The sequence below is a fragment of the Nilaparvata lugens genome, chromosome X (genome assembly GCF_014356525.2).
Source record: "Nilaparvata lugens isolate BPH chromosome X, ASM1435652v1, whole genome shotgun sequence".
Taxonomy (NCBI): Eukaryota; Metazoa; Arthropoda; class Insecta; order Hemiptera; family Delphacidae; genus Nilaparvata; species Nilaparvata lugens.
This window is the reverse complement of record NC_052518.1, coordinates 75,057,322-75,077,809: the sequence shown is the minus strand read 5'-3', so window position 1 is coordinate 75,077,809 and position 20,488 is coordinate 75,057,322. Positions and strand designations below refer to the sequence as shown.

Below are 20,488 nucleotides of genomic sequence, written 5' to 3'. Positions count from 1 at the left end.
TTGGATGCAAATTTACAATTGGATCTTGTTATTAGTTTGATCTATTGCCAAACATTTTGTTTATGTGGTTTAATTTAGTCATTGTTAGAAATTGTTATACTCAACTCATTTGTATGGTTATACCGTGTACAAATAAAATGATTTATTATTATTATCATTATCTTGCAGCCATCCCAATCAGCTGTTGACATTGTTGGCGTGTATTTTGAATGCGAATTTGTTCTATCTATATTTTTCTGATTTTCAAAATGAATAAAAACGAGAACCCATTTAATTATACATTTTGAATATTATTAATTATATATTATTTCAAAAAAATATTTTTCTCATTCATAAATTGATTGGTTGAAAAATTATTTAGAAATTAAGATCTACTCAAAATTATTCAAATTTTCAAATTAATTGGATTAATTCAATTTTTAATTTGAATAAATTATCTATTATTAATTTTCGATTGGATTATCAAGTTTAAAATAAATAAAAGTTGTTATTAATAACAAAATTATACAGACAAACATTTGATGGATTTCAGCCATCATTTTACCCATAATTTACCACTTTTCATATTCAATGGTAACTGTAGGAAAAATTTAATGTGAAATACGTGCGCAAAGTTCCTCTGCTGCACTCAAGAAACCATTCCGCCCTTGCCTACGACTCGTGCGTAAACATTACTTTTGGTGCAGAAAACTGTCACTTTGCGCACTAGTTGCACAAATAACTATTCCTGGATGGTGAATATCTAATTGTAGTGATTCGAATAAGATGCAGCCCAAATTTTTATACCATACTGGATATGAGATTGAATGTAGGCAAAATAAACTAATATTGATACGGCTATGTTACTCAAGCTGCTGATATTATAGAATTTGTTGATCCAGTGCTTGAGTTTATTACAAAGCTTCTCTACGTGAATATCCCATCGCAAATGCTGATCAACTATAACGCCTAGATGTTTAAAATAATTTTATCTTTTAAATTTTGAGCAGCCACATCTATTATTCGAAATTGAAAGAGTACAGTTTAAATCATGAATATGAATTTGGTCTAGATGAAGTGGTTGGCCAACCATATTGGGAGAGAAGGTCATGAAGACACTTTTATTCGAATTAAGTGTGAGAATGTACTCATCTAACTAGGTCTTAACAGACTTCAATCCCGACTTTGCAGTTTTCTTAAACTACTCCCAAGACGGTCCGGTAAATATTAGAGCGGTATCATCCGCAAAAGCGAGTGTCACACAATTTTTCAATTCAAGTTTGATTAAATAATTGATATATAGAAGAAAGAGAATCTATTTCTGAAACTATGCGTTTAACATACAATAATTCTATACAAAATTAAATATTACATTATTCCCTACAAGCTTAATCTGAGAATAATTATTGTATCTTCTTTAGTTTCCGAGGAACCTGTTCGTTCTTAAATGTGTGATATTACGAAAAAACTGTTTTGCTTATTTTCTCTTCTTGGCTTCATAATTTTCCAACGATTAATAAAAAACTCTGTGCTTCTTATGAACTCATAGAGATCAGTAAAAACAATTCTATTTTATGTAAAATTTAACATTTTCATGCAACTCCCTACGATTTATTGCAGAAGGTTTTGTGCTGAGAGTTGAATCTTTAGTTCTGCAACAATTAATCGGTTGGCAGTTGATTTTGAAAGGAATGCTTGGAACACAATTTTTGACTATGAATATTTGTTTGGAAGAGGTAGGCCGGGGACAACACACGAACGGTTTTTTGCCGGGTTAAGTGCAAAGTACACCGGAAGGCATGGAGAAGGACACACATCGCCGGGCCGGTTAAAAACCGGACCCGGCGAGAAAATCAGCCGGCGGAACAGCCGGCTATTCTCTACTTCGCCGGGCCGGCTGTTTTGCCGGCTATCCGGCTGTTTCGCCGGCCAGCAGGTTGAAGGGCATTGTACATATATGGAGATGAACACACGGTTCGGCAAACAGCCGGCCGGCCCTTCCACTACATCTACTCTTCATCACTACTCTACTCCACCACTCTTCTTCAGTCATTCGTAGTTCACCCCTCGAAGTAGTTGTGTGTGAATTGTTCAGTATCCAGAGTTCTTTAAAAATTCTAAGTGTAATTTTGAATAAAAATAAATTATGCCAATAAAAATTGAGAAAATATAAAAAATTGCTTGTAAAAAACTCATTTTCATATATAATTTGTTGAGATCACAATAAACAACTGGCATTATGTAATGTTATTGATATTATTAATATGATATTTAGATATGTTTGTTAGCTTGGAACAATGCCCTGAGTAGGCCTATTATTGGTAGGCAGTTGGTAAACACTCTGTATGATCTGTAACATTAAACATATCAGTGCATTTTATTGTAAAATGTACTTGTTTTGTGGAATTTGACTTTTCAAGTTTTTAAATTGCCGCCATTTTGAAAATGTATATGTAAAATCTGCCAAAGTTTCATCATTGCATCTTAAACCGTTTTGCAAAATACAGTAAACTGTTTGCAAACGATTTCACATACAGAAAAAGTCACATATTATAAGTTTTCTTATGTCATAAGAAAACGTAAGAGCTTACCTTAAAGTAACTGCCAGCATCTCTTGTGGAGGAATACAATCTCTCATGTTGGTATTTTGTCCTTGTATTTTACATTACTCTTAAAGAAAAGCTCAACAAATGTGGTCACCGACAACCGAAAATAATTAAAAAACTTATATTATCATCACTCCTAAGTTGGACAAATAGAGAATAAAATGCTCCATGAAGCTGTCTTTTCTCTAGAATTGAATGAATTCAAACACTTCGGATCCGTTTCCTCTTTCTCCTGTGGTGGAGCAAACATAGCACAGCCAATTTCTGAGCTCTTGACAGTACCATTGCATAAATGCGACTGAGAACCAGAAGTTCATAGGCCGGTATATGCTAAGTACATTAGAAATATTCTGTTATTATTGCTGCCGTGTCCGGCGACCGTCGAACGGCAGTTGCAGTGTGTTCTGGTATTCAACCGGCGCCGGTTTTGCCGGCGGTAGTTTTGCCGTGTCGTGTGTCCCTGGCCTTAGAACTTATTCAAAACACTAATTTTCTGCTTTTCCAAGGCTTATAAATCTCAAATGATGTATAATGCTAACAATACTATAATAATAAATAATTAGTATAATTTCTTATTATGTTATTAGAAATTTGGTCATAGTTATCACAGCGCCCATGGCTCACCCCGTGCGCTAAAATATGATTAGTTCCCTTGAGGAAGACGCTTGTCCTGTTTTTACCAATGAATTATTGCATTGAACCCCGCACGCTCATCCCCTAACCACGAGTATGGACGCCCATGTGAAGTTCTATTGATTCTCATTATAATATGATACGGATTTCAAAATCATGAGCGAGTTCTCCTGCCCGGGGGCTTACTAATATATATTTTTATTGAATTCTCCTCCTCTGTCAGTTCAATGATCAGTCATGATCAATGGATATGTCATTACCTATTCTCAATGTGTCCGTACTCTTGGAGTCTTAGTTGACAGTTCTCTCAACTTGAATGAACAGACCACACATGTGTGTAATAAAGTTTTTGGTAGTATGCATCAGCTGAAAAAGATTAGGAATTATCTGCCTAAATCAGTAAGAGCGTTGATTATTAACAAGTTAATGCGTTGATTATTCCATTCCATTATTACTGTTGCATTGCATATAATGATATTTCCAATGAACTGAGTAACAAATTTCAGCGGTCTATGAACTTTGCTGTGCGTTTCGTCTTTGATGCCAGAAGGGATGCGCATAACACTCTCCTCTTTGCTGATCTTGGCTGGCTTAAACTAAGGGAGCATCGAAAGTTCTTCATTCTCTGTCTGACTAGGTGTTAGTTCTGGATGAGGGACCAGGCTACCTTCGCGAATCTTTCACACTTATTTCTTTTAATCCGGGACGAGGAAGAAGATCACACCAATATAAGCTGTATATTCCATTGCATCAAACAGCAATTTTTAATCATTCTTTTGTGGTTACGGCCACAGGAGAATGTAATGAGTTGCCTGAAAATATTGTGCTATCCGGCTCATTGTCTACTTTCAAAAAAAAGGCTCCACCAACTTCTTAGTAGCTACAAAGCTTAGAGTGTAGTATTCGGCATTGATATTTTGTATGTTTGCTCTTCATCTCCATTTTTTGCGATTTTCATATAGAGTTTATGGATGGATTTTCAGCATTGAGGGCGGGTTTTAGTGTGGTTATTATTATTCCATTTGAATTTATTGGACCAATAGTAGTTTGCAGGGGTGCCCATCCCCCCAATGGTCCATGTCGCAAAATTCCCCCCCAAAATTCTCAAAATTTGGTATCCATTTAGGTACTTAAAAACTGTATATTGAAAAATACCCCCATTTTCCGTAGTTTTTTCCAAAAATCCCCCCAAAAATTCAGCCTCATGTCGCAACTTGTGACATCAAAACATGCTGTGGGCACCCCTGGCAGTTTGATTATGGGAACTTTTCTATCTTATACAATTATCTTTTTAATTCCAGTTTTCTTCTTCATCATCTGTTTCTTCATTCATCATAACTTTCTTTTACTTTTTTATTATTATTCTTCATTAATTTGTTTCAACTATGTTCTTCCTTCTTCATCATATGTATCTTAATATTTTTCAATTTTAATGAGGTTATCATTTTTTTTTGTCTTTATATTTTCCAATTATTTTCAACTTAGTTTACTTATTATTTCTTCTTTTGTACATTTAGAATAATATTATTTTCCATTTATTAATCATTTATTATCATTTTGTAATTTCGCAATGTTGTAATGTTATAAATGCAATAGGTTCTTCATGACCTGGCATGCGATAAATAAATAAATAAATCAATCCGTGGTGCGTTCATTTCTTGTTCCTATTACAATATGAATTCATCTCCACCCTATAGTCCACGAACCTGAAATATCAATGTGTTCTCTTTCGAAGAGCACAGAATTCTGTCTTGGGTGCCGTTAATCAATGGTGTCAAATTCAGATGAATTGGACTATGATGTAGAATTGGTTTTTCTAAAGAAGTATATTTTCTAATCTGGTATGGAGTTGGTATGATATGTCATTTTCTTCTTGAATTGAGTAATGAGGTTAGAGTGATTGGAGTGGGTAGGAAGGTCTTTTTCCGGTGTACTAAAAGTAGGCTATTAATACTATTTAAAGTTCAATTCGAGGCGATTTTTTAAAGCAATATTCTTCTCTGTCATCACAGCAAGACTCTTATTGACCGAGCGAAGTGAGGTCTAAGATTCAAGTCGACGGTTTAGCATTCCTCTTCATGTTTAAATGTTTATATGTTGTGCATTTACAGCGAAACGCTATAATAGATTTTCATGAAACTTGACAGGTATGTTCCTTTTTAAATTGCGCGTCTACGTATATACAAGGTTTTTGGAAATTTTGCATTTCAAGGTTAATATAAAAGAAGAAAGGAGCCTCCTTCATAATTATGCCAATATTAGAGTAAAAGTAAGACCATAGAATTATTCGTCATAAATCAGCTGTCGAGTGGATTATAAATTGCATGCCATGACACATGCAATTCAATATCTCAATGTAACTTGGTAAAAAATCAGCTGCTTGTAGACTATTAATTGCATGCCTCATTGAATACAATTTTTATGCACTATCAAATGAACTATTGATTGCGTGCAATTCATTTATTTAGCATATGGCATTTTTTGTCTAATTTTTAAGTGCACGTCGAGGGATGAAATATACTGTATTGCCTAGGGACTGGCTACAGTGAAGTCGTTAGCCTCGCCCAGGTAGGCACGTCTCTCACACTCAAATATAATGTGGTGCACTGTCTGCTCCATCGCCCCACAGTCACATTCTGGGGAGTCTCCAAGTCCCCAATTGAAAAATGACGCATTGCATCTCCCATGCTGGATTCGAATTCTGTTGAGTGTCACCCAGATGCGCCGGGGGAGCACGAAACCAGGAGGCCCAGTGCATGAGAAATAGCTCTCCGGTATTCCAGGGGGCACCTCCTCTCCCCATCTCTCTGTTCAGAGAGAACCTCTCATCTCTCAATTGCTTTGCCATCCTGACCGCTGGCCTTCTGGACTTGAGCTCCCTTCTATATAAATCCGAAATGTCCTGATGGATTGGGAGTAGATGATTGTACGAAATCCTTTCATAGAGCCGAAGGAGAGCTTGTGCTCTGTGAAGAGGAGGTGGGGGTATGCTGCAGAGCACTGGGAGCCAGGAAACTGGAGTGGATTATAAGGCTCCTGTAATTATTCGCATTGAATTATTCAGCTGCACATCTACAAGGTGAGTGTGACAACTGTTCATCCAGGAAGATGCACAGTACTCAGCAGCAGCATACACCAGGCCCAGACCAGAGCACCTCAGAGTTGAGGAAGATGAGCCCCAAGTTGTGCCATATAGTTTCCTAATGATGTTGTTTCTTGTCTTCAACTTGGCTGCTACATTTCTTAGGTGCTGATTAAAAGAGAGGGTCCTGTCCAGGGTGATGCCAAGATATTTCGGAAACTTATTATGTTTCAAGGCAGCACTATTCATTAAGACTTTCAGCTCAGCATTTGCTAGTTTATTGCTCAGATGAAAGGCTGATACTTCAGTTTTCCCAGGGCTGGGGCACAGCCTCCACTTCGAACAGTAGTATGTCAGTACTGCCAAGTCACTTGTTAGTGTCTCCTCTCCAGTCTCAAGGTCACTTCTCTGTGTAGCCAAAGCTAAATCATCTGAATATGCAAATACTCTGGACCTGATTCTTGGCAGGTCTGAGACATTAAGGTTGAAAAGGAGAGGAGCCAAGACAGACCTTGTGGCAGACCATTGTCAAGCCTTTTTGTTCAACTCATCTCATGCCCAATCAAAACCTGGAAAGATCTGTTTTTCAGCATATTGTTAACAAGTCTTACTGTTTGTTGACATGGAATGATTTGCAACATTTTATATATTAGACCTTCTCGCCAGACTGTATCATATGCTGCCTCCAAATCCACAAAAGCTACAGCTGTTTTTTTCTGTCTTTGATATCCAGCCTCAATGAATGTTGTCAGTGCCAAGACTTGGTCCTCACAGCTGCGCTCTGGCCTAAAGCCTGCTTGCTCGATAGGGACTATCTCTAGGATTGCTGTGCTTATCCTACTATAAAGCAGTCGCTCTAGTAATTTATAAACTGAGCTAAGCAGAGCTATTGGCCGATAGCTTTCGACCTGGTCAGCCATCTTCCCAGGCTTCAAGATTGCTACAATTTTTTACCTTTCCATAGTATGTGGGATCTTTCTTGTGGCAAGTATGTCTGAACAGAACCGGCTCAACTATCGCCTGGCCTTTTTCCCAGCATTGAGTAAAAATTCGGGGTGAATTCCATCGAACCCAGGAGCCTTATCAGGTTCGTAGTTTTCATGTCCCTCAGAGCATTGTCTATGTCTTCAACACTGAATGGGGCAGAGAAATGTGTGTTTGATATAACTCTCTCCCTAAGGATCTTCAATTGTCTTCTTATCTCATCATTGTGCTCCAAATTGTGGTTCACCATGGAAGTTCTAATAATGTGCTCAGCAACCAATTCAGGCTCCACTTCAGTTCCTTGCCTAGTTGGCATTCTAGCTGCACCAAGTTTTCCCAATAAGGTCCATGCTTGTCGACTAGAATGTGTAAAATCGAGCCTTTTCACTGATTTATCCCATCGGTCTCTTCTTGTACCATCCATCTCCTTCAGAAGCTCCTCAGCAATGCGTCTATTTCCACTATCTTTTAATCTTTTGTAGAGGTTGTTGCATTCATCATTCCAGCCAGGTATATATTCTTTTCTGTATCCCCTTGGAATGTGTTTCTTGGCTATTGCAATTACTGCACCAACAAACCTCTGTTAACTATCCTTGGTGGCAGGTATCCATCGTACACACTTGTCAAGATCCACTGCATAGTAATTCCACCTGGCCTTAGAGAAGTTCCATCTCGGTCGCTGCACTGAGTTAATCAGGGGAATCTGGATGCCTATGTAAATGAGAACAGGCTGGTGCTGACTATGAGGAAAATCAGGTAAAACAGAAAGAATTGCAGGCAGTGGTTGTCCAGAGATATTTCTACTAGTGAAGCACAAGTGAGGATTATAGTCTCTTCCCCATGCAGCCAATTTGAAGGTCCCTCTGTCTTTGCCATCGAAAACTAGATACATATTGTTCCTTTCTGCCCATTCAACAAGGGACATGCCACAGCTATTATTCTGACTATAGTTCCATGCATCATGGTGGCTATTAAAGTCTCCAATGAATATGCATGGATAATCAAGTTGTGGCAAGACCTGGACTGGCCACTCCACTGCAGGGGGCTTATACACATTAACTATGGACAGGTCGTCTATTCTCAGTACAACCACGTGGATATTATTTTCCTGACTCTCTGAGATAAGTGTCACATCCTCCAAGTTTGCTCTCACATTTATTTAGCTATGCCATAAGATCTATGGTATGTAGCCCCAATAATTTCATATCCAGGATTGCAATAACATATGCATTACTCGAACTTTTTCTGCTTTGAACTTGGGCTGTCCTGTTTGCAGTATGTCTTCAAGGAGATTAGCTTTTGATGTTAGCATTTTTGATACACCAATCCCACCAGCCATTAGCCGCTTTCACTCCGATATCTCGCCGACACGACATACAGACAGCATTTACTCTGATGGACAGTATAAGATGAGGCTGCAGTTTATAACTGCGTGAGGTCTACTGCTCACAGAACTACTAGTTTATATTGACACATAATCCTGAAGTTCAAATGAATGTATGAGATCGAATACTGAGGCACTGGAGCTCTCCAGTATCCAGTATCACAGAAAGAGCAACTTGGATACCGAAAAAGATTTCAACAATTCCGAAACAAAATTCTGAGAAAAGTCGAAACATCCACGGTTTCATCTGGAGGTGGAGTCAGTTGCAAACGAAAATAACATGGAATCTTGCAGATAGTAATAGAAACATAGATAGATAGTATCTAGAAACATGAGATTTGAAGAAATCGCTCAACTACCTCACGTATAAGCTGCTACTATTGAAGAGAGCCAAACTCTTCAATTATGTAGTGTTGGGTGATATTAATATCAAAGCGTAACTGTATTAATATTGTGAGTTTGTACTTAATACATTATAGTATCATTGTTATTTAATGAATATCTTATTCATTTTATAAAATCAATAATTAGAACTTCGAACTGGTTGTCCTGGTGAGAGCTATTAATCTCACCACTTGAACTCACTATTATATTGGGAAGAAATTGTTCATAAGCCATTCTAAAACTACATTGCAACAGATATTCATATAAATATACTGGCGCACTCTAGTGCATAATTGTTTAATTGTTTGTTTTGTAGTTTTCAAGTCAGTCGGTTTGCATAGCTGTCTTCGTTGACAGGACAGTTCGACTCGTTTGTTGATTTGTATTTCTATCGGAAATTATTAATTGTAATTCCGTGTCTCCGATCGTAGGGAGTAACAATTGAATTTAAAGTACATTTGAGAATTTGAGTATTTTTTATATCGAAAGTAGTAGTGATTTTTACCTAGTAAAATTGAGAAGCATAATTCCATACATGATTCAACAACTCTCTGCAGTGCCTGGCTGCATCAGAAATCATCAGAGGTCAAGTGATTTATTTACATTTCTCTATTCCTTAATTCTTTCCTTATCCCTTTTACCACCCAAACCTATAGATAAAAATCACTCTGACTTACAGCATAGATCATCAGCCGGGGTAAGTTATAATAATAGAGTTTTCCATTGCATCATGAATGGATTCATTAGTATTTTTCTGCCAGAATATATTGAATATTAAATCGATTAAAATTACAGTCCACTTAATCAGAAATTTGTATTACTAGATTATAATATGGTGTTGGTGTTCTTGATAGTGAAAAAGTTATGAAGAGGAAGTGACTTTGACTTTGGATTTAGCATTAATAAGTACAGCAGAACACACAAAACATTTGAGAAAGTATACAAAAGTTTTTTTTTAAGGGGCTATGAGAAATCGCGAAAAGTCTGAAAACTTCTGGATGATAAATTTCGGTATACAATTTTCTCAACAAATAGAATAGATACCATTCAACATGCAAACTTGTGAATGACACAAAAATGTAACTGTCTTTCAAACATTGAATGACAAGACAAAAGATTAAACCTTTGCAGAGGCGTTGAGGACAAATTAACGTAACCGTCGAAAAAACTATTGTATCAAGCATACAATGATATACGGGGTTATTTATTTTTACAATTTATTTATTCACACTCACACCAAAAAAAACAAACTACCAATTCAAAATTTGAAAATTAAACCAGTCAATAGGAGAATCCTAAAACTTATAGAAATGCAATTGATTAATGATTCCAAGGTTTGAGATTCATTCTTGAGATAACAGTTGTTAATAAATTTAAAAATTCGTATGCAACTCACACTTTTAATATATTTCACATTTTGTTTGTTTTGCCATTCTCTCTGCAATATTCTAGTCAAGGTATTTATATTTGAAATTCTAAAAGTTAGTTCACAACTTGTATATCGTCATTTTCAAAATCAGTATTTCAATTACAGTGTATATATTTATGTGTCAAGAAATATAAATAATCTTTGTATCCTCTTTAAAAAAATATATTTTTTTTTTAAATATTACGTAGGTTTTTATTTCTTGATATTTAAGAGTAGCCCTAAAAAAGGTGATATTTTATGTGGTATTTATGAAATCAAGCATTTTTCTTTCTCCTTCCAAATCGAATCAAACATGGCCCATCATGTGAAGATAATATTTTTGTGAGAATTGTCAGATTCGGCCAGTACGAAAATATTCGTTTTGAATCTACCCAATTTTGAACTGATCAAAATTTATTGCTGAATAGTTTTTCATTGTTACAGATGTGGAGGAGGAATGTCATCAATGTGCTACCATGGATTACTTTTATATGTGAGTAACAGGAACAATTTTTCATTCATTCAACTTCCATTTACAAAAACACTTCAGCCTTCCATTTTCACTGAATTGCTACATAACTTCTTTCAGGATAAATTCATATTGAATGGCTGAATATTGAGGAAATAGTTATCATTACATATTACGCCGCTAATGAATGCCAAATGAAACAGACTTATTACAATAATGAACATCACTCCACTAAGTTCAAAAAAGAAAGTTTTGGGGGATCAAAAAAATAAATTCTCCCATCAATTTGGAAAATCGAAGTGAATGTAGTCAGAGGGGGGTAGTTAACCTCTCAGGCTGAACCGTCTAATCACACAGATTGGATAAGGGTAGTAGTGCTATCGGTTGTTCTGCTAACATCGGAGCTCTGCTAACAAACAGTAGTGAACTGGAAAAACTTCTTCTTTTGGAACCCATTAAGACTCTAGTGAAATTTACTTCTCACCATCCATTACATTATCTACGTACTGTAATAATTACTATCATTGTAATTAACTTTGTATCATAGAAGTGTTATTATTTTGTTTATTATTAGCCTACCAGTGTTTGCGATATGTCTTGTCAGACCTGGCAATGTAAGATGTATTTGTATTAAATAGACTTGTACTGTAAACATGTTGGCATCATCCTAATTCTGATTTCGATTCATCATCGAAACTAAATTTGATGCCTCTACTGCTCTTGAATATTCAGAAGAATTATTTCTGAAGATCTACCATTATTTCTCAGTGTCTATTCCGATTCGGTATGGAAATTCATTGATCAATTATACAAGAATGATTGATTGATTAATTGCCTTCATTGAGGGCGGAGTTAGGACTCCAGGTCCTCTCTGCCACACAACCCTTTACAGTTCATACAAATGATTACTATGATAACAAAATCAATATTAGAATGAATTAGAGAAATGAACAGAAAATCTAAACTTCAAATATAGAACTAATACAAAATATTTTTTTTCAAAAATGAATTTTGAATAGAGATTCAAAACAATGCCAATGAAAAAGTCATAGATTCAGATTCAGATTCAGATTCCTTTATTCATGTGTTTAACAAAACATAATTAAACTTAAGTTCTAGCGTTAAGTTAGATAGTTCTAGTTCTAGCGATGAGTTCTACAATAATATTGAGCAAGAATAATGATGAAAAATGCATAAGTTAAGATACTACTGTAATGTTTTCACATGAAACGGTGAAGTTTGGACCTTAAGAAGTCCATTCTCAGAGAGGGTATCAAGGATACCCTCCCCTTCAGCACTTAACCGTGAAAAAAGAAAGTTGAAAATTCAAACGAAATATTATGTCTAAGCGAAAAAAATGAAGAAAAAAGTATCAATAAGTAAAAACCAAATCATAGAAACGATAAATCATTTAGTTAAATCAATTAACAGAAAAAAGTAAATAATAGTAAGGGGAAAAATAAAGAAAAAGTTAATTCCCAATAATTCGAAAATCAATATGATATAATAATTGGAATAATGAGGGAGTGAAATTTATTATTAGAAAAAAGATTTGTAGATTTAAATCCAAAAATGATGTTGATGACAAAGGGAAATTATTGTACAAAAGAGATTAGTTCATGTAAGTATCAAGATAATATGATTATGAAAGCTCATGGAGGAATAATAATAATTCTAATTGGGAATTATGAAGGGGAATTATAATACAAAAAAGAGGGGAAGGGATATAGAAAAAGGTTGCTAAAATCCACTCGAGGAAGAGTTAGAATAAGAAACAATTTTAAATGTAGCCTATACACATTTTTATGCTAAATTTACATGAAAGAAATAAAAAAGAGAAAACCCATAATTTTTACTTTGGAGTGGAGGGGAATGATTATAGAGGATAAGAATAGGTTTTAAGGAAGGTTTAATTGAATGTCATGCTGCTCTAGGGTTGGACAGTTTCAGCCATTTTTTCTAAAAGATAATGTCTCAATGAACGGGTGAAGCCCGCTCGACTCTCTATGGACCTAATTTGATTTGCGAGTGCATTCCATGCACGACAACCGCTAACAAGGAAGGATTTTGTATAAATAGTTGTTGGATGATTTGGAATTCTTAGAGTATTTTCACCTGTTCTAGTGTGGGAAGCATCAATTCTCCTACCTTCAGATACAAATCGTTTTTTAAAATAGATTGGTTCACCATATTTTAAAATGTCCCTAACAAGTTTGATTATACAAAGCATTCTCTGATCAGGTAACTTTAAAGTTGAACTATCAATATGGGCTTGAGTGATTCGTTCATGGCGTTGGAGAGAGTAAACAAACCTGAGGCAATAGTTTTGACATCGCTGAAGTTTATCGTTTAAGGTTACTTGCATATCATTGAGCACAGAATTACAATACATAAGATGTGGGAATATGAGCGATTTGACTAGTAACAATCTAATTTTTCTGGGAAGAAAAATTTATCTTGCACCTTTTTCAATGAATGCATGGCAGAGAATACAAATTTACAAGTCTTATTAATTTGATCAGACCAGTCAAGATTTTTGTTCATAATAGTTCCAAGGTTTTCAACTGAATCACAGTAAGCTACTTCGACACCATCAACATTAATTTTGTTAAGTGAGTTTAAATCGATGTTGTTTACTAGTCTTGAATATCCAATTATTATGGGCTGAGTTTTTATAGGGTTGAGTTTTAGTCCGTTTTTCTTTGTCCATTCTACTATTGAAATTATATCGTGATTCATTTTATTTACTGTTTCATTAATTTTAGTGATTGGGCAGCTTGCAAAAATTTGAAGGTCATCAGCATAAGTATGGAAACTAGAAAATTTTATGACAGAGGGTAGGTCATTCGCATAAAGAGTGAAGAGTAGGGGCCTAAGATAGAACCTTGAGGGACGCCATGGTTGACATTAAACCAATTAGACCTATTGTTTTTAACAGAGACACATTGCTTTCTACCTGAGAGATAGGATTTGAACCATGCGAGGGTTTCATAACTAAACCCAAGAATAGCTAGTTTGTTTAAGAGAATTTCATGATCTACAGTGTCGAATGCTTTTGAGAAGTCAAACAGACTGAGGACAGTACACTTTCTTTGATCCATAGCTAACCTAATATCATCGGTGACACGCAAGAGAGCGGTTTCAGTAGAAAAAGATTTCCTGAATCCAGATTGGAAATTATGTAGTTTCCTATCGGCTTCGAGAAACTCTACAACTTGTGAATGAACAATTCTCTCAAGTATTTTGGACAGAGCGGGTAAAATACTAATTGGTCTGAAATCTTCAACTTTATTGGGAGAGGTGACTTTGTTTAGTGGATGTACTAGAGCAAGCTTCCAATTTTCAGGAAATTCGTTGTTTTCAAGGGACTTGTTAAAAATGAATGTTATGGTGGGCAATACTGCAAACAATATTTTTTTAATAAATTTAATTGGTATGTTATCCACCCCCATTGCATTGCTGTGACTATGTTGTATTGCTTTGAAAACGTCCAGTTCAGATATTAGTTGGAAGTTGAATTTGTTTTGAAGTGGTACATTTAGATTGGTTACCTGATGTTTGAGATTATTAATATGATTATTGATGACTGTCTTGTCACGTTGTGTCGAGTGAGAAACGAAATGTTTGTTAATATCGTCCAAAGGTAAGTCAATTTCAGTTTGGGATTTCTGTTTACCAGGGCCAAATTATTTTATTCCGCGCCACAGTGATCTAGAGTCTTGTCTATTGTCTGTCATGAATGAGTTCAAGTACCTAGTCTTCGAATTCCGTAGCTGTTGTTTTACTTTATTTCTGAGTGGGTTTAGGTGCCCTATGAGAGAGTACACAGTAAATCAAGTCATGTCCTGAAATAGCTGGCACAGAGATTTGACCAGTTTCAACAACCTCATTTTGATCACTAACTATTAGTAAATCAATGAATGTGTCAGAGTCATTAGTATGATGAGTTGGGTCGATTGGTAAGATAGTCATATTAAGGCATTGGAATATTGTGGTCAGTTGAAAGTAGTCAAAGTTACGATTTGTCATATTTAGGTCAGTGTTCATATCTCTCATAACTAGTATTCGATTATAATGAGGCATGAAAGAAAGTAAGGCATTTTCGAAGTCACAGAAGTGGCCAATTTTTGGTGGGCGATAGCAGATACCAACAAGTAGTTTATTAGAGCTAGATAAAGATAATTCAAGTAACATGAATTCAGGTCTGACAGAATACTCCTGCTCTGATGAGATTAATATTTTTGTTTTTATATAATCTTTCACAAAGACTGCAACCCCTCCACAAGCCGTATTAAGCCTATCATTTCGAAAAAGATTATATCCGGGCAATGCAACTTGGCTAGAATGAATACTAGGCTTGAGAAATGATTCTGAAATACCTATTACATTGAAGTCTTGAGATCTGAAAATTGCTCTCAGTTCATCAATGTGGCAGCTGAGGGATTGAACATTGAGATGAGCTGCTTTAAAAAGATTCTTAAGAGGGTGAAGTTTGTTAGCTAATATTATGCCTGTGTCCTGAATATTGTTACCTTTATTATTATTCAAGTTAAAATGAGGAGAGGGCGAGCGAGCTGGGTTGTCACTGAAAGGCATCATTCAAGACACCGAAAGACATAGATCCAACTAAATAGCAGAGCATGACAGACAAATTAAAGGGTAAGGTAAAACTAAAACTAGGAAGGCTTAAAACTAAGAAAATCTCAAATACAAGAATAGTCATGAATGCATCAGATAGTTCGGCGTCCGTTGGAAAAATAGAAATTCAAGTACAAATTAATCTACAGTGCACTATTATAAAACTTATCAGAGTCCAGCAGATAATCCAATGTGGTGGGCAGTTTGCAGTGGTAGATGCTGATGGGACCGAGCAGGTGGGGGAGCGAGAGAGAGCCAAGGCGGCGGCAAGAGAGAGCGCGTGCGAGAAGTCACAGGAACCAGGTCTGAAAACAGGAAGAAAAATCCAGCAGAAACACAGCAGAAAAAGTACAGAAAGTATATGGAAGTTATTAAGAGGTTAGACATTTAAAAGAGAGTGTACAGAGAGATGGAAAATAAGAACGAGATATATGAATCAGCAGATTGATTTCAAATTGCAGTTGACGGTTATTAGAGAGAAGAATGTGCAGAGAAGACTAAGCTGTGTGAGAATACACATAGATTACCGTATGTAAGATTATTGCCAAAATGGTGGATGAAGAGAGAGATATATTAGAAGAAAGTAGTGAATATCCGGTGCATAAAATGAGGTAGATAATAAGAAAACGAATAAAACAAAACGAATCCCATAGCACACCTCATTCCTAAAAAAACTTTGAAATAGTTGAACTTTTCAAAAGCCCTTCAAAAACAAAGGGCACCACAAGACCTACCCTGCTCTATTAATTTAAAAGTAGCTATACTTATGATGACTGTTATTTCTGTTATTGTCAATTCCACGAAAAGTCAATTTGAATCCTGCTGCAAGTTTACTATACACACTAGTAATATACATGTGGAAAAGGGATTCAGGCTTTGTTGATAAACAGAGATAAATTGATAGCTTACGGATTTGACAATGAACTGAGATTAGGAAGAAGCGGTAGACACACAGTAATTCAAAAAAGGTTACCTACGCATGTATTAAAATAAGCTAATAATATGTACTAATTATCATAATTTTAACAACAGTGGGAAGGCTTCTATCTTTGGACTATGCTATCGTTAGATGAAAACACATTGGATTAGCTGGAAATATAATTCAGTTGTGTCTAAAGTGGAGTACTAGTTTCCAGATTGAGTATTGGATGATTCAATTTGTATAAAAGTTTCAGGATACTGGATGAATTGCTATAACTAAACCGATATAGCTTCAAATTATTATATAAATATTTCCAAAAAAGCAGAAATTAATTTAAAGATTTGTAAAAATAGAAGTTGGTAAAAAATGATATGTATACTAGCTGAGGGCTAGTATGACTAACAAATTGACTAACAAAGAAAAATAATATACAGAAAACAGAACGATATTTACATGAAGTGGCACAACTGAAACATTGACAGCTCACCTTTAGTAGAGAGGTGACGAGCTAACACCGTGAGATGCTTAGTGGAGGTCGGCAAGACGCTCAGCGGTGTAGATGCGGCGTCCAGGTCCCTGGCGACGGCGTACTTGATGCGGCCATCGACAGTCCACATGTTTTTGAGCCCAAATTTGTTCGCCGCTGCTTTTAAGAGTTCAAGCCGGTGCTTCGTCAGATCCTCTCTTACGGTGATCCCTGAGTTCTTGAGCATTCGCTTGGCTGCAAACACCCTCTGCCTCGTCCGGTAGCCGTCGAACCTTACAATAATGGGACAATGACGCTCCTTGCCGGCTGCTCTGCCCGTGACCTGACCTGGCTGCTGGATTGGTCCCACTGGATGCGAACGATGAATGTCGTCGATCTTCAACTCCACGTTCAGCTTTTCCTTGCAGACTCGCTGAACAATTTGGTGGGTGGACTCCCCCTTGGTTTCAGGAATCCCAAAGAATCGCAGGCAGGTACGGCGACCATATTGTTCAATTTTCAATTCCGTCTCCTTCTCAATTGCTGCCATCCTCTGTCGAAGTTCATTGTTTTCACCCTGTAGTCGATCCAATTCAGATTGGAAGAAGGACAAAGCCTCCGAGACAGCTTGGTTAACTTCCTTGCTAATCCTCTGCAAAATTTCGTCGGCCAGTTGCGTTGTGTCTTGACAGAGAGGGGTCGTTGACACTGGTACCGTTACACGCCTACCTGCCTTTTGTGTGGGAGTTTCCTGTTTCTTACCGTTGCTCCTCACCATGTTGGAATCGGTAAATCGGATTGTAATCAAACTAATTGGAGGTTATGTATTACTATTTATTGTAATTACTGCGTAATTACAATGAAAATCAAAATTTTGAAAATACCTTATTAAACTATGTGAAAAACTGAATGCACTAATATAAATTTCGAATAAATTCTAACAAGATAACCCTACAAAATAACGCTTTTTAATGGAGCCGAACTGCACACGTGTTCACTCACTGACCATCAAAAACAGAGAGAGAGAGAGGGAGAGATATTCCATATTTGATACTTATTTAATACATCTTACATTGCAAGGTCTGATAAGACCTATTGCAAACACTGGTAATAATAAGCGAAATAATGACACTTACATAATATAACATATTTGTGAAAATTCATGCTGAAAATGAAAATTATGGATGATATGAATGAATTAAATCTGCAGAGTTTACAGGGAAGTGGGAAATATGAAAGGTACAAGTGGGAGGATATTAAGGCTGGGTGGGGGGTAAGGATGTAAAATATATAGGATTATGGATATAAGGAGACCTGGATTTTCGGTGAGAGAGAGAGCATAGTGGCAGCTAAACTTGGAGACAAAAATGTGTACAGTGAGGTCCATGTTATTATGACAGTATTTGATCTACTTTGGTTTTGCTATCATTGTCTATCATTTGACAAAGTCGGTGGTACTATACTTTTCTAGGTCCACAACGATGCCAATTATGTTTTTGAGAGTGTAGAAATATAATTAATTAATGCAGAGAATCGGCATTGCTATTCTTCTATCCTTATTTACTGCCATTATAACGTGGACCTCACTATATATAGGCTATAAATAACGCATACTATTGTTGAATAAAATAAACTCCTTAGCTTTCTTAGGAGTGATAATCGAATGAGAATTTTCTTTTTGAAATAAAACGACGATAGGACTCATCGTGCTCTGATTATTCCAAAGTGATTATAACTAGTGACCCCCTGGATTAGAGAGCTCGCTCGTGGACCATTTTATTGATATTTGAAATCTGAAACTTGTAATAAAATATACAGAGTCGGTGAGAATTTTCGAATCAGCCTAATATTAATTTTACAAGGATAATTTGACAGTAGGTTCCCTGGGGAGCCTATACAAAAAAAAACTTTTCTATCGCTTTGAAACTTTTGTCTGCCATCTTTGATCTGTCATAAGAATCCAACTTCATTTCAAATCTAGCTTTATTCTGGATTCAACTTATTTTTTCAAATGGGAACGTGGTCATGTGATACATGATTTCCATACAGAGTTTCAAGAGAAAATTAATGGATAAACCCGCACATCGATATTTCAAATCGTTTCAATGATCTTTACTTTTAAAAATAATGATAAATCAAACAAAAGTGAAATAAATTAGTACCTACTTCGAAAATCAAGTGTTAGTAAACACTAAGTATCCTCTACTAACATATTTAACACTTTGAACAAAAACAGCAATTTTATATGTCATATTTTTAATGTTTACTCATTTATTTCATTACTGTTTTTTAATTGACACATTCTTGTACATTTCTATGTATATTTGAATAAAGAATTGATTGATTGATTGATTGATTGATTGTATGATTTATCAGTGTCTTTAAAATCTTTGAAACGATTTCATATATTGATGTGCGGTTATCACCATTCATATTGTTTTAAAATTCTGTTTTCAATTCTTGTATGAAAACCTTCCCATTTAAAAAAATAAAGTTTGATTCAATGTGGCGGATTCAAGATGGCGGACCAAAATTTTGAAGCTACAGAGGAATAATTTTTTCAATTTGAATAGGAATTTCCAATGAAGCCTACTGCCAAATTATCCTTGAAAAAGGAATATTAAGTTGTTTCCATAATTTTCACCAACACTGTGGGACTGTAGGCCTATGTGAATTCATAGAACTTTATAGTTTACTCAGTATGGGTGAATGATTCAGGAACAAAATTCAAAATCACTAAATTAATAATATCAATGTTTTAACACACACACACACACACTTAAATTGAAAATTTATTTCTTGTATTCTTACACAGATATCATTGTAGGCTTCATTCAACACACAACCAAATCAAAGTTTGAATCGTGGATTGTCAAACTTGGAAGTAGCTGGCACAGTTCTGGTGTGATCAATTTCAGGGCCTCTGACATGACCTTACGACTGTTTTTAGGCAACCGGGACCGACGACTTATGTGTCCATCTGAAACATGGGAGTGGCCTTCATTTCTGAAGGACTCGACATTAATCAATCAAAATCTAAATTAATCTAAATTGTTTGATTCACCAATAGTGTCCTAACTCTGAAATGTTATAGCCTACTATATGCTGCACCATATGAGATAAACAATACATTATTTTAGTATCGTATTGTACAAAGTCCGCCTCGAGAAAAGGACGTTCTATATTCATTGTTTTTTTCCATTTTTTATTTCTTTTATTAGTTATTCACTGAGATTTTATTCATTGATACAACTGGTTATCTGTTATATTATTCTCCTTTTCAAATATGATACATAAATAAACAATTCTTGCCTATTTTTAGGTACACAAAATAACTAAATTCAATAAGCAATGAAGATGGGTTTATTCTTTTCAAAAATTTGGGGGCACTTTTCAAAAATTTGAAAAAATTATCAAATTTCATTTTATTGCTCTATCTACTATAGTGAGGTCCACGTTATAATGGCAGTGAAGGAAGATAGGAGAAAAACGTTGCCAAGTCTCCCCATTTTGCCACTGAGTGTAAACAGCTG

The 20,488-nt window shown here is 35.7% G+C and overlaps 1 protein-coding gene across 4 annotated transcripts in view; it reads left to right on the top strand.

Moving 5' to 3' along the window:
* LOC111059008 (uncharacterized protein DDB_G0287625) overlaps positions 1-20,488 on the top strand; it is a 255,554-nt gene that overhangs the window by 42,484 nt on the left and 192,582 nt on the right. For 3 of the 4 annotated variants that reach the window (XM_039441621.1, XM_039441624.1, XM_039441623.1), the window contains one exon: positions 10,905-10,953. In XM_039441621.1, coding sequence (XP_039297555.1) covers positions 10,905-10,953 — 49 coding nt within the window. Of the gene's footprint in view, positions 1-10,888; positions 10,954-20,488 lie in introns of all 4 variants that reach the window. The other variant, XM_039441622.1, reaches the window with a different exon arrangement.